The sequence below is a fragment of the Chelonia mydas genome, chromosome 1 (assembly GCF_015237465.2).
Source record: "Chelonia mydas isolate rCheMyd1 chromosome 1, rCheMyd1.pri.v2, whole genome shotgun sequence".
NCBI lineage: Eukaryota > Metazoa > Chordata > Testudines > Cheloniidae > Chelonia > Chelonia mydas.
In genome coordinates, this window is record NC_057849.1 from 37,473,746 (window position 1) to 37,489,160 (window position 15,415).

Sequence of the window (15,415 nt, forward strand, 5' to 3'; positions counted from 1 at the left end):
TTTTGTGTGGACACACCATTTCCAATGCTCCTTTGCCCTGGGGTGGCTTTGCTGTCATGCTGGGGGCCTGTGTCCCATAGGGGTAGGGTTGCCAGGTGTCCAATTTTTGACTGGCACGTCCAGTTGAAAAGGGATCCTGGCAGCTCCAGTTAGCTCTGCTGACCAGGCTGCTAAATGTCTGGTTGATGGTGCAGCGGGCCTAAGGCAGGGCATGTTCCACTCCCGGAAGCGCAACTCCTGGAAGTGGCTGACATGTTCCACTCCAAGGCACAGGAGCCACAGGACTCCATGCACTGCCCATGTCCTGAGTGCCGGCTCCGTAGCTCCCATTGGCCGGCAACCACGGCCAATGGGAGCTGCGGGAATGGCACCTGCAGGCGCGGGCAGCGCACAGAGCCACCTGGCCACCCCTGCGCCTAGGATCCAGACATGCTGGCTGTGTCTGGGAGCCACTTCAGGTAAGCGCTGCCCATCCGGAGCATGCACCCTGAACCCCCATCCATACCCCAACCCCCTGCCTAGGTCGGAAACCCCTCTCTCACCCAAACTTCCACACGAAGCCCGCACCCCACACCCTCTCCTGCACCTCAATCCCCTGACCCAAGTCGGAACCCCTTCCTGCACCCAAACTCCCTCCTGGAGCCCACACCACTTGCTACACCCCAACCCCCTGCCCCAGCCTGGTGATAGTGAGTGAGGGGAGGGGGAGAGAGCGAGTGATGTGATGGAGAGTGAGGGGTGAGCAAGCAAGGGAGGGACTGGGGATGGAGTGAGTGGAGGTCAGGGCCTCTGAGAAGGGGCAGGGCCTCAGGGCAAGTGGCAAGGCAAGGGTGTTCGGTTTTGTGTGATTAGAAAATTGGCAACATTAGGAGGTTGTTGACAGGCGCGTGACCTGCATGGGACTGAGCTAGGGTAACCAGGTGTGCGGTGTTCGACCGGAACACCTGGTCGAAAAGGGACACTGGTGGCTCTGGTCAGCACTGCCAACGCAGGCTAGTCCCTACCTGTCCTGTTTGGCACCACGCTGTGCCCCAGAAACGGCCAGCAGGTCTGGCTCCTAGGTGGGGGGAGCCACAGGGCTCCGCACGCTGCCCTTGCCACGAGCACCAGCTCCACGCTCCCTTTAGCCAGGAACTGGCCAATGGGAGCTGGGGTAGAGGGCAGTGCCTGTGGGCGAGAGCGGCGTGTGGAGCTTCTTGGCCCCCCTGCCTAGGACCTGGACATGCTGGGTGCGTCTGGGGCGCACGCAGCACAGTGCCAGGATAGGCAGACAGCCTGCCTTAACTGCGCTGCCCGGGAGCTGCCTTAACTGCGCTGCCCGGGAGCTTGTGAGGTAAGCCCATGCCCCAACCCCCTGCCCCAGCCCCTCCAAACCTGGAGCACCCTCCAGCCCCACCCCAGAGCCTGCACCCCAACCCCCTGCCCCCTCCCACGCCCTGAACCCCTCATCCCCAGCCCCACCCCAGAGCCCTCACCCTCTCTTGTACCCCAACCCCCTGCCTCAACCTGCAACCCCCTCCCTTGCTCGGAATCCCTCAGCCCCACCCCCAGCCTGGAACCCCTCCTGCACCCCAAACCCCTCATCCCTGGCCCCACCCCAGAGCCCACACCCCCAGCCGGAGCCCTCACCCCCTCCCGCACCCCATCTCCTTGCCCCAGCCCAGCGAAAGTAAGAGAAGGCGGGGCACAACGAGCCGCCGAAGGAGGGCGAATGTAGGGATCGGGGGCGGGGCCTCGGGGAAGGGGCGGGGCTAGGGTGTTCAGTGTTGGTGACTAGAAAGTTGGCAACCCTAGGCTGAGCGCAGGCCGGCTGCCACGCAACGAGCAGGGGGGCCTCGCGCACTGAGCGGGACACAAGCCTTGCGCTGGGGCGAGTCAGGCGGGTCCCTGGCCCCGCCCCCATGCCGGCCTGTGGGAGGAGTCCGGGCAGCCCCAGGGGCGGGGCCGGGTGACGCGCTCTCCCTGCGACGGTCCCGGCAGCCGCAGCCGTCGCAGCGCGTGTTGGTCCCAGGCCGGGACTGCGGGAGGCTGCGGGCAGGCGGGCGAGCGAGCGCGGCATGGGCGGCTCGGGGCGCCGCGCGGGCGGCGGGGGCCCGGACCCGGTGCGCAGCTTCGAGCGCTGGAAGAAGAAATACACCAAGCGCAAGAACAAGCTGCGGCTGCAGCAGAAGCAGCGGAAGCGGCCGGAGTGGGAGGTGGAGCGCGAGGGGATCGCCCGGCTGGAGCAGCGCTACCCGGAGGTGAGGGGCCGGGCCACGCTATCCCCCGGGGGAGCGAGGGGGACGGAGCATGGGGAGGGAGCCGTGCTGCCTGGGGTGGGACATTTCCCATCGTCGAGTAGGGGTGTCCGGTGGGTGCGGGGCACCCGGCGGGGGGCAAGGGGCACTGTCTGTCCGTCCGGTGGGTGCGGGGCACCCGGCGGGGGGCAGGGGGCACTGTCTGTCCGTCCGGTGGGTGCGGGGCACCCGGCGGGGGGCAGGGGGCACTGTCTGTCCGTCCGGTGGGTGCGGGGCTGCCCTGGGGAAAGGTGGTGCTAGCCAGGGTAGGGGCACCCATTGGTGGTGAAAAGGGGCATTGCTAGGCTAGAGCATCGCTGCCGGAGGTGAAGGGGGCACCCAGTGGGTGATGCCCAGAGGAGCCCTCCAGAGAAGGCGTGGTTTGGCTGGAGTTGTTATCTCAGAAGTGAGGGGCACTTACTAGGAGAAGAGGGTATTTATCTGGCTAGAGTGGTGCTGACTGGAGCTCGAGCTCACCCACTGAGAGGCATTGACCAGCTAGAATGGCCCTTTCTGGAGGTCAAGGAAGACATTCACTGAGAAGATAAATCCTGATCCGGAATCAGTCAGGTTGAGGTGGCTCCACGTGGAGTTTATATGGGGGGAGACATGGGCTTGGCTGGGGTGTAGCTCAGCTGTGGTATTGCTGTGGGAGATGTGATGGCATCAGCCTACTAGAGCAGCAATGTTCAGGAATGAGGGGGATATTAGCTGGTGTCAGCTGAGCCACCCATGGTCGGGGGGGAGGGGGGTAGAGGTATCTAGGTGTGAAGATTGCAGGGGGGGAAGAAGTGAGTGTGTGATTGTGGGGGGAGAGTGCTTCATTCTGTACTAGTTGCAATCTTTTTGTTGTTGGGGATGGTGCTTATCTATTATGGAGGTTTGTAAAATGCCTCTCCACTTTAGCAAGTGGGAAGGTTTCCTTAACTATTAGGACCCCACCAGTAGAGTGCAACTGACATGATTCTTATCTCACTGGTTTCCCCAACAGGAGTGTCAGAGGGCAACTGAGATCTCTTCAGTTTTGCTCTGACACTGCTACCCAGTCAAGATGAGATCCTGTGTGGTGATTAAGGCTTTGTCCACACTAGCACTTTTGTCAGTAAAACTTGTTGGTCGGGGTGTGAAAAAGCACACCCCTGACTGACATAAGTTTCACCGACAAAAGCACTGGAGTGAATAGCACTGTGTCGGCAGGAGATGCTCTCTCGCTGACATAGCTACTGCCTCTCATTGGGGGTGGTTTAATTATGCTGGCAGGAGATCTTTCTACTGCTGGCATAAAGTGGCTATATGGGAGACCTTACAGTACTACAGCTGTGCTGCTGTATGAGCTGTAATGCAGCCATAGCCTAAAAAGCAAAACTCGGAGAAGGGAAGAAGCAGCTGATAGGAATGGGAGAGAATAGGGATGGATGGAGAGAATGGTATTGGTTCCCTCTAACTAGACAGCAGGGATGAGTTTACGTATTGGAGAGAAGAAGATTTCCATTTCTCTCAGCAGACTGGGAAACCATCAAATTAAACAGGCTCTTGGTAGCCAAATCTAACAGAAAAATATGTGAGTTCAGGGGCAAGCCCTTCTTCTCTACCAGTAGTCAAGTAAGGGGCATGGGGATTGGCGTTCTCACCATAGCACAGCTCTTGGACCCCACTGAGCAGGAAAGGAATCATTTGAACCAAACTCTGGTTACAGGTTTAGTCCTCTGGTTATTAGCTCTGTGGCTGTGACTATTAATAACACTTTATGTTCATATGGTGCCTTTTATCCTGAAGGATCTCAGTGCTTTACACATGGTATTATTTCATCCTTTGCTGAATTGCAGCCACCCCTTGGACAGAACATGTCAGTCAACCTTCACTACATGTGGGATGAAGCACAGAGTAATCTATCTATTTAAGACTACTGTGTGGGCATGAGTGTATGGTTTCCTCGATTAGGCTTGTTTCACTCTTGTGAGCAAAACCCATAATTGGTGATATATTCTTGTATTGGGTTTTGTCACGTTTGTGATAGGGCACACTCTGAGACTGAGTACAGCAGTGATAAACTTTCTTTTATTATTAGGGCCCTACCAAATTCACAGTCCATTTTGGTCAATTTCACGGCCATCAGATTTGAAAATAAGTCAATTTCACGTTTTCATATGTTTACACCTGAAATTTCAGGGTGTTGTAACGGTGGGAGTCCGAACCCAAAAGGGAATTGTTGGGGGGTTGCAAGGCTGCTCTAGGGGGGTTGCAGGATTGACACGCTCACTTCTATGCTGCCTTCACAGTTGGGCTCTGAAGGCAGCAGCCGTGGATCTTCCTGCAGGAAGAGGCTTCCAGAAGTTGGGATGAGTCTGATCTCCCCCTGTGATGCTGTGAGCGCCCCAGCCAGAGGTCCCTAGCTGCTAGCCCCAGCCGGCTAGGGATGGACAGGACTTGTTCTTCTCCTGCATGGCCCCTCTCAGGGGGAGATCAGACCCACCTCCGGATACCTCCCTGGGCTGCAGGAAGCTCCCAGGCTGGGCAGCAGCTCCAGAGCTTCCTGTAGCTGGAGGAGGTTCCCGGGGGTGGGTGTGATCTCCCCCTTGCAACTGGGAGCACTTCAGCCAGGGGCTCCTAGCTGTTAGTCCCAGCCAGTGGCAGATTAATTGTGCCCAGGAGCCCTGGCCAGTGTGGGGGCTCCTGAAAAAATGGGCACCTTGCGCCCTGGCAGAATCTGCAGAGGTGGAAGCCCTGAGTCCCCGCAGGAGCTGTGGAGGTGGAAGCCCTGAGCCCGGGTGTCCCAAGCCCCAGCAGGAGCCATGGAGGTGGAAGCCTGGGTGCCCTGAGCCCTGGCAGGAGCAGTGGAGGTGGAAACCCTGAGCCCTGGCAGGAGCCCGGCACTCGCAGCATCATAGGGAGATTGGATTTCACAGGAAATGTCTTATTTCACAGTTTGTGACTCCTTTTTCGTGTCCCTGAGATTGGTAGGGCCCTAGTTTTTATGGAGAGGCAGTAACCTCTCCATAGATAAGGATTCAGCAAGCTTCCATTGTACGACTCCATATTAGAACTCCTGTGACTTTATCTTGGAAAAGTCGTTTGGCCTGAAGATTGTTAAATAAAATTGCTTAAGTTACTTGCCATAATTAAAAGCACCTTAGTTTCTTTGTCTCCTTTTAGCTTAAAAGTGACCTGTTACTACATCTTCAGACTTTATATAGAATTATATTTTGATTATTGTTCTATGCTGGCTACATGTGGAAGGGGAAAATAAGGGTTGTAGCTAAACAAAGGTATTAGGGTTTTTTGGGGTTACATTTGGGCCCAATCCTGCTCTGATTTTAACACCAGTTTTTTTACTGACTTTAGTGGTAGCACAATTAGGCACTTTGCGAGAGAGCACCTTACCTGGTTGCCTTTTAGAAAGAAAAGGGCTGTTGTATAGCTGACAACTAAGAGAGATCTTCCTTCGGCTCAAATGGTAAAAGTCTGTGTTTCTGGAGTTGTGTGACTCTCGTTCTCTTTTTGCAGGTATGTGTCGTTTAATATGGAGAGGTACTAACCTCTTTGAAATTAAAGCTGTAACCACAGGCCTGTTAGAATGCTGATTGGAATTACTGTTGAAATTCCAAAGGAAGTGGGTCGGGGAAATCCTCATGCCTTCAGATTTTTAGGATTAAGCCTCATTGACAACTGAAATATGTTCTGCCTGGATTATATTAAGGATTTCTTGAGGTTAAAGGACTTAAAATCGTTCCTTTTTTAAATGTTTGCAAAGTTTCTAATGTTTCTTTGTGTTTCTCTGTCTGCCACTACATTGCATCACAGTGTAAAATTTGAAATGTGGGTCGCCTTTGATATTGGCTTGTGTGTAAGTAAGTGAAGTGTTTCAGAAATTGCCATTAATAGAAACAGTCCAGTTTTCACCATTGGTGAAGTAAATGGTGATATAAACAGTGAAAAATTAGTGTTTTGGTGGTTGGCCTCTGAGTTGGCGTGGTGGATTAACTTTCAGAAATGAAAGTCCTAGATCTAGAGAACTGACTACCCCTGCCTTTTGGGGAATGTCCATGCATCTTTTTGAGCTGGAGGAACAGAGTTGAAGTGATTTGACAAAGGTTGCATAGCAAATTTGTGGTAGAACCCTGATCTCTTGGGGGCGGGAGGGCAGGGGAGTTAGGCCCATAATTTATCCACTAGATTGCAGTGCCTCTGACATGAAATGCCTATTTCTGTATGTTGTGTAGGCAACTGTAAAATGGAGATGATTATGGTTGTCTGCTCTTGTAAAGTGCTTTGAAATCTACTGACGGAAAAAGTACAATCTAAGTATGAAGCTTTGTTAGCCTCATTTTCCAGATATGATCACCTGAGGCATGGAGAAGTTGAGTCTTGGCTGGGTGACGTTATGACTTGGTTTGCTGAGCATTGGTTATTTCACGTTGATCTGACTTGCTAAGTTAGGTAGGCTGTGCAGTATGCACTACTTAGGGGTTACACACATTTTGTAAGGTGCACAGGGTTCTAAAGGTGCCATTATTTTGGCCAACACAACTCACTCCTTTAATTTTAATCTCTTCTTGACGTAATAAGCAGCAGTCTCATTTTGCTGCTTGCTTAGCCAATGTCACAGAAGCTATGGATCTTTTCTATCACTTTGCCAGCATGACTGATGCCAACATTGAACTACTAAATTGAGGCCAGTATAGGAGAAAGAGGCTACAGCATGGTGATGAATTTAGATTCAGAACAGCATTAAAATTTGGAAGTCCAGATTTCTGCCTTTGTGAAGAAGGTTGTGTGAGTTAATTGTTCCTAAATGAGAAAATTTTAGAATTAAAATGATGTAAGACGACTGAATTCAGAACTTTGTCTCTGTTTGCCAGTCCCCCATCACGTAGTACCTGATTACCTGCCAGATATTTAGCAATTCTTCTTTATTTGCAGCCTGCAAGAGCAACATCTTGATTGTGGGAGGGGGGTACGTGTGTGAAAGAATTATTGTAATAAAGCAAGACCTTTTAGAGGAGACTCACGTTTATTTCTGAAAGTGGTTATTTCAGCGGTCAGGCATATCTGGTGGGGAATAAGGGCTTGTCTTCACTACCGCACTATGTCGATGGGAGAGCACTCTCCTGTCAATGTAATTACTCCACCTCAACGAGAGGCGGAAGCTGTGTTGGTGGGAGTGCGTTTCCCGTCGACATAGTGCGGTGTAGACACCGCTTTAAATCAATATAACTTATTGCTCGGGGGTGGATTTTTCACACCCTGAGTGACATACGCTACATTGACATAAGCAATAGTGTAAGTTCAGCTCTTGTGAAAGTCCTGTCTTCATAACTTGCAAGTCTGCCTTATTCATTTTACTGGTGAAGCATATCTGGTAGGCCAGGGTTACGGAGGGAGAAGTTACCTCTCTAATAGCTAGGGTTAAGTACTGTAGAGTTCTGAATATCTAGAGTACTCCTGGCAGAATTCTATGCTACTGCATGCCCACAGAATTCATGTCCCCCACAGATTTCTTTGCTTCCCTGCAGAAAAATGACTTCTGATGGGGAAGCAAAGGGAAGCTGCAAGAGCGGTCATGTGCCTCTCACCAGCAGTGCGGGTGCATCATTTTGGGTGCCGCTGGCAGAGAGGTAAATCACTGCGGGGAGGGGGCAGGGCTCAGCTGCTAGTCCGGGCTGGGGGCAAAAGAGGACAGAACTTTCTTTTCCCCTGCAAGGAGTGGCCAGGGCTGGGTCAGATCCACTCCCAGGAAACTCTGTTTCCCCCCTCTACTTCCTGCCCCCATTGCGCCTCATCTGCGGGGGGGAGGGTTCATTGTAATGAGAGCTGCTGCCCCATCTGCCCAACCTCCATGCATCCAGGCCCACCCCTTGCCAATCCTCACACCACACCTGGTGCCACCTGCACCCAAACCTCCACCCCTGCAACTGGAGACTCTCTGCATCCAGACCTACCCTGCAGAGCCCCACCCCCCTGCATCTGGATCTCTGCTGGGCTCCTCTCCCCTGCATCCAGACCCCCAGCAGCTGGACCCCCATGCTGAGTCCCCAGCATCCAGACTCTGCTGCTGACCCCCAACCACCTTCATCTGGACACCCTGCAGAGTCCCATTCCCCCTGCACCCGGAACCCCCCAATGAGACCCTGTGCATCTAGATTCCCCCCATACACACACCTGGAACTCTCACTGAGCCTCCTGCATCCAGATTTCCCCACACAAGACCCTCACTGCACACCTGGGTCCTCCACACTAAGCCCCTTCACACTTGGATCCTGCCAGGCTGAGCCTGTCTGCCCCATACCTGGATCAAGGGTCAGGGCTTGGTGTCCATGTGAGACTCTGTCCCTCTTGCTCAGTGCAGACAGGCAGAGTCCCTGGGTGTTTCTGGGGAGGCACTGTGTCAGAATTGGGTGCAGCCTCACCTCTGAGTCCATGTCTCAGCGGTGGCAGGGGGCTTCAGAGTGATCTCCCACCTCCATACAGCCAGTGCGTGACCCTTGTCCTCGTTGCTGTGCTGTCCGCCCTGCAGAGGTGTGGGGCTGACGCAAGCAGCTGTGGGAAAGCTGTGGGAGCCTTGGCCAGGGCTGCCATTTAGGGAGGGCGGTGCCCCCCCCCCTCCCTGAGTTCCGTACCGGATGTCTGCTTATGGCACATACCCCAGCTCCAGTCGGAGCTCTTACTTGCTGCGCCATGCAGGCAGGTCCCCTCCTCCAGGAGCCGGGGTTTTCCAAATGCAGCTCCCACGGTCAGTTTCCTCCACACGCTAGGGCCTCTGGGGGTGGGGCAGGCAAGGAAGGGGTCAGTCAGGGTGTGTGTGTAAGGGGGGGGAGCACAGAGGCCCTGGAGGTGCTGGGGGAGAAGCAGAGGGTCCCCAGTGGTGGCACAAGTTCAGAAAAATCTAGAGAAATTCTGCTCTTAGGTTTGATACTGTTTTATCAGCTATTTAGTATGAACATTTAATTGCATGTCATGCCTTGGGCTTTTTGGCAAGTAGCATATGGAATGCTTAAACCTTGATTATGTCTCTTAGCATATTGTTACAATTGGATGTCTCTGAAGACCTTAGATGATTACATTTAAGATATAAATTGAACTGCTACTATTGTAGAGCAATGTTAAGTGCATATTTTTGTCCACTTTCCACATTTTAAAATGTGTCTAGATTAGGAAAAATTGACAGGGTTAGATAAACCTAATGTAGATGCATGGGTGTAGTTTAGGGGGGAGGAGGGAGGTTGCCCCCCCCCCCCAAACTGCAAGCCTCAACAGTTGTGGAATTTGCCCCCCATGCAGAGACCTATTGGCCTGACTGAAGCTGGTCCCCCAAATGTAGAAGTCAAACTATACCTATGTGTAATTGTGTGGATCTTTTACCTCCAGTTAGCTGGTTGAGGTTGATTGCTGAGTACTCCTTGAATTAACCCACTAAAAATTCTACCAATGTTACCAGCAAACTATGTGATTTAAATTCTATGGTATTCTTATATCCTAGCATTGATTAAATCCTTTTGTTTCAGATAAAACCCAATGAAATTGAAAGATTTTCAGATTTCCCATTGTCAAAGAAAACATTGAAAGGTAAGTGCACCAACAGTTTTTAGGAAAGTATTTGAATAAAAGATCAATTTTAACCAGTCTTATTCATTGGGAGTTTAAGGAGTTTTTGTTTTTAAATATCAGAGTTCCAAGATAATGTTGCTACCTGCAATATTTTTCCTTATGGGAAAATGTATCATTGTCCAAGGCAAAAAGTAAGAATTTTTTCCCCCCCTTTCCCAAATACTAGGTTTGCAAGAAGCAGAGTATCGCATGGTAACTGAGATACAGAGGCAGACTATAGGCTTGTCTTTGCAAGGTAAAGATGTACTTGGAGCTGCAAAGACTGGATCAGGCAAAACCTTGGCTTTTATTATCCCAGTAAGTAATTTACCTTCTCATTGGAAGCTTGAGCTATGTAAAGTGGATGTATTGTACATTAAACACATACTTTGGTTAATCGGAGCCAGGAGACATAATTTGACTGTAATATTTGTTCACATAAAGCTATGACAGACTAACTTACGTATTGCTTTCTGAGGTTTTGTAGATGGTCTGGGTATATTTTTGTCTCTAGAAATGTTTTGACACTTTGGGCTTGTCTGAAGTTTTGTCTTTCACAGATTCTTAAAAAAGCCCCCCCAACCCCCGAAAGACAAATGTTTTGCCGATGGAAGTGGCAGTGTGAATGCGGCTTTGTTGGCAGGGGCGCTGGAAAGTCAGACTTTGTATTTATTTTCTTTAGTATTATAGAAAGGATTTTTTTCAATTTGGCATATAAATTGAGGAACCAATCAAATGGTGATCAGGTTGCCAGATGGGGGGGGGTGTTAATTTGGTTTTAAATTATGAGACTAACGATTAGCATTCAATGTAGATTATTAATTTAGGGCCCAATCCACTTCCATTAAAGTAAATATCAAAACAGTGGGAACAGAAATGGGTATTTAGGCAACCTCTCAGAAACTAGAATGTGCTTTATGCTAGATCTCCCAATTAGGAAATAAATGTTTAGGTTTTGGAAATGGGGGGAACAATCTTCTGCATACTGTAGCAAAGAAGGAAAATGATGTTGTTTAATTTATATCTGTAATTGAGAAATACAGCTCTTGAAACAGTTGTATCCATTTTTATGTCCACGCATTTAAAAGGATTTGTAGAGAAGGAGCCTAGTGATAACTGAGACTAAGTGTCATATAGAAGGAGGCTAGAAAACAAGTTTTGATCTCTTTTGTGGCTGTGGAAAGCACCATCAGTAGGGATATCACATCAGCCTTGGTGAAATCTTTTTGTTGTTTAGCTGAACACAACAATTTGACAGTGTGTGAATCTGTAATAGCAGAAGTGGACCTGCATCATGGCAGCAGTACCTTTAGTTGGAATGCTTTGTTTCAGCAGTGGTACTGCCTTGTAGGTGTGAGCCCAGTACTCCTGAGGGCATTCTGCACCAAAAAATGAAATTCTGTGCCAGAAAAGAAAAATTCTGCTCACAATATTTTAAAATTCTGCAAATTTTATTTGTCAAATTAATGCGGAGGCTCCAGCATTGCATTGGGGAGCACAGGCCACTGGCTGCACAGAGGTGGGAGATCACTGTGCAGCTCTTCCCCCTCCCCAGGGGACACGGACTCATCAGTGAGGCTGCACCCAACCCTGATACAGTGCAAGGATTGGGTCTGCCCCAGAAACACCCCAGAGCCCTGCCCCTCCATGCCAGGTGCACTAGGTGTGGGCAGGAAGGCTCAGCAAGGCAGGATCCAAGTGTGGAGGGGTTAGTGTGGGGGTGAATCCAGGTGTGGGGTGAGAGGGTTTTGTGTGAGGCAATCTGGTTGCTGGCGGCTCAGTGGGGGATCCGGGTGCAGGGGGGATCTGGATGCACAGGGGCTTGTTGGGGGTTCTGGGTGCAAAGGTAATGGGGCTCTGCATGGGGGTCCTGGTGAAGGTGATTGGGGCTCAGTGCAGGGGGTTGTCTGAGTGTGGGGGGGATAGAGCTCAGCAGGGGAGTCTGACTGTGGGGGGATGTCCAGATGCTAGAGGAGTGGTGCTCAGTGAGTTTGGGGTCCAGGTGCAGCAGGTTGGGGCTCAGTAGGGTGGGGATTTGGGTGCGGGTGGCTTGTTGGGGGTGGTGCAGGGGAAGTGCGGCTCATTGCGGGGGTTCTGGGTACAGGGGAGTGAGGCTCGGCAGGAGGGTCTGCATATGAGGGAGTCTGGAGGTACAGGGTTGGACGGATGGGGGAACAGCTCTCTGTACAGTGATCTCTCCCACTGCAGCTGAGGACTGATGCGTGCAGGAAGCACGGTGGGGAGGGGGAGTTTGCAGAGCTTCTTACAGCTGCGGGAGAAATCTGGGGGTGGATCTGATCTGGCCCTGGATGCTGTGCGGGGGAAGAGGAAGTCCTGTCCTGCCCAGCCCAGCTGGGATTAGCAGCTGAGCTCAGCACAGGGTAGGTGCCACCAGCTGGGTCTTCCCCAGTCCCGCCCCACAGTGATTTACCTCTCTGCTGGCTGCCGTTGGCAACCGAAACATAGTGTTGGAGAGGGTCGTATGACCGCTTTTGTAGCTTCCCTTTGCTTCCCCATCAAAAGTCGGTTATCTGTGGGGAAACAAAGAAATCATCAGGGGACATAAATTCTGCGCATGCACAGTAGTGCAGAATTCCCCCAGGAGTAACTCAGAAATATTACAGCTGAATTATGTACTCCACTTGTTCTCCTTATTTCTTGTACCCATAATAATACTAACCCTTATTTCTGGTACCCAGCAGAAGGGTTAGTGTTGTACAACTCTGTACCTGAATCCCATTCTCATATAGACTATACAGACTTGATTGGATGGTGTTAAGTGTTGGATTCATTACACATTGCAATTGTTTTAATCTACAGATTGTCTCTCGGTGCAGTCCTGCCCAGTCTTTTTCATATTGCATTATTTGGGAGCTTTGCTTTAGCAAATATCAGTAGTACTGTTTAGGATAGAACGATAATTAAACTGAAGCCCTCCCAAGTGTAATGTGTATATTGATATAACTAAGTGCTGAGTTTATATTATCTGCCTTTTTAATTATTTCTTACCTTGGTTACATATTATACAGTAGAAATTATAGGTTTTGAAATGAAACTGCTGTAAATTTTCAGGCTTTGGAAAGGTTATATCGCCAACAGTGGACATCGACGGATGGATTGGGAGTTCTGATAATATCGCCTACGAGGGAACTGGCATACCAGACCTTTGAGGTTCTGCGTAAAGTGGGGAAGAATCATGAATTTTCAGCTGGCCTTATCATTGGTGGAAAGGTTTGTTTCTCCTTTTAAACTTTCAAATTTTTGTATGGGAAGTACAAATGACCACATTTTATCTTTAGAGGAACAATTGTCAGGGAGATAGCTGATAGATGAGCAGCTATTGAGAACCATTGCATCATGGTAGAAGAGGAATTACTGGGAACCTCGGCATCACTGTTTCCCAGTATTTTCCTCTGCTCTATTGCTTATGTCTTTTGAAGCTTCAGTCTTGTGCCTTCTGTCTTTCCAGGCAAGGTGTCTGAACAGTACTCCCTTGCCAAGGACTACCTTTCACTTTAAAAGTTATTCTGAAACACTTCCTATTCAAATCAGAGATCTGGGTGTGCTGAAGAGATGCCAGTTTAAAATGGCTTGAGTAGGCTTGGTGTTGGGTCAGCTTAGAGGTGTGTAATCAGAACTAAACTGTTTTAATTAAATTTCAGGATCTGAAACAAGAGGCCAACAAAATCCACCATATAAATATACTTATTTGCACGCCGGGTCGGCTTCTACAGCATATGGATGAAACATCATATTTCCATGCATCTGATCTCCAAATGTTGAGTAAGTTAAAAATGTTTGAAAGCTATAAATAAAAAACTGTTTACGTTCCGCTGTTATGATATACTTACACTTATAGACTTTAAGGCCAGAAGGAAGCATCATGATCATCTAGTTTGACCTCCTGCACATTGCAGGCCAGAGTACCTCACCCACCCACTCCTCTAATAGATCCATAACCTCTGGATGAGTTACTGAAGTCCTCAAATCATGATTTAAAGACTTCAAGTTACAGAGAATCCACCATTTACACTAGTTTAACCCTATAAGTGATCCCTGCCCCACGCTGCGGAGAAAGGCAAAAAACCCCCAGGGTGTCTGCCAATATGACCCAGGGGAAAATTCCTTCCCAACCTCAAATATGGCAGTCAGTTAGACCCTGAGCATGTGGGCAAGACCCACCAGCCAGACATCTGGGAAAGAATTCTCTGTAGTAACTCAGAGCCGTCCCCAGCTAGTGTTCCATCACCGGCCGTTAAAGATATTTGCTGCTAGCAGTCGCAGACCGGCTACATGCCATTGTAGGCGGCCTCATCATACCATCCCCTCCATAAACTTATCAAGCTCAGTCTTGAAGCCAGTTAGGTTTTTTTGTCCCCACTGCCTTGGAAGGCAGTTCCAGAGCTTCACTCCTCTGATAGTTAGCAACCTTCATCTAATTTCAAGCCTAAATTTATTCTGATGGCCAGTTTATATCCATTTGTTCTTGTGTCAACATTGGTGATAAAATTAAATAACTCCTCTCCCCTGGTAATGATGCCTCTGATGTATTTATAGAACCAATCATATCTCCCCTCAGTCTTCTTTTGTTGAGGCTAAACAAGCCAAGCTTTTTGAGTCTCCTCTCATAAGGTAGGTTTCTATTAATTGGGTCATCCTAGTAGCCCTTCTCTGCATCTGTTCCAGTTTGAATTCATCTTTCTTAAACATGGGAGATCAAAATTGCAATAAGGTCTCACCAGTGCCTTGTATAATTGTATTAACACTTCCATATCGCTACTGGAAATACCTTGCCTGATGCATCCTAGGACTGTATTAGCCTTTTTCATGACCGCATCACATTAGCAGCTCATTGATCACAGGATGACTATCAGTACACCCACGTCTTTCTTCTCCTCTGTTCCTTTCAAGTGATAACTCCCCAGTTTATAAAAAAATTCTTGTTGTTAGTCCCTAAGTTCATGACCTTGCACTTTGCGCCATTAAATTGCATCCATGTCTATTACTTCAGTTTTCAAAGTCAGCCAGATCTTCTTGTATGATATTCCTGACCTCCTCTGGATTGGAAATACCTCCCAACTTTGTGTCATCCACAGATTTTTTTGAGCATGCTCCTACTTTTTGTGCCAAGGCCATGAATGACCATGTTAAATAAGATTAGACCTAATGTTATACCAATAAATTAAAAACCAGCAGGATCTTATTAAAGGGGAAAAGGCAAAATACCACATTTATTGTGAATACAGAAAGAATCATAGTAAGCAGTTAGTTACAGCTATAACATTCCATTCAATCTCATATTTATTCACACACACACACACACACACACACACACACACACACACACGTTCTTCAAGGTTGTTATCATAGTTACCAGCCTTAGAGTTGCTCATGCCAAGCCACTGGCCAGGTGGCCTGGACATGAGGAAGGAAGCAGGGCCTTGTCAGATGCTCATCTGATGCTCCTGGAAGTTGGTTTGCACAATCAGACCCCAAAGTTCTCACCTTTTAGAGTCTATTTTTATAGGAATTTCTTCCTATGCCAGTCTATGGGA

The 15,415-nt window shown here is 49.4% G+C and overlaps 1 protein-coding gene across 2 annotated transcripts in view; it reads left to right on the forward strand.

Annotated features, from left to right (window-relative positions):
* The first annotated feature begins 1,978 nt into the window (after positions 1–1,978).
* Positions 1,979–15,415, forward strand: part of DDX10 (DEAD-box helicase 10) — a 321,863-nt gene continuing 308,426 nt past the window's right edge. The window contains exons 1-5 of one of the 2 annotated variants that reach the window (XM_043530049.1): positions 1,979–2,240; positions 9,779–9,839; positions 10,048–10,178; positions 12,933–13,091; positions 13,523–13,643. In XM_043530049.1, coding sequence (XP_043385984.1) covers positions 2,058–2,240; positions 9,779–9,839; positions 10,048–10,178; positions 12,933–13,091; positions 13,523–13,643 — 655 coding nt within the window. In that variant the 5' untranslated portion in view covers positions 1,979–2,057. The remainder of the gene's footprint in view (positions 2,241–9,778; positions 9,840–10,047; positions 10,179–12,932; positions 13,092–13,522; positions 13,644–15,415) is intronic. The other variant, XM_037890408.2, reaches the window with a different exon arrangement.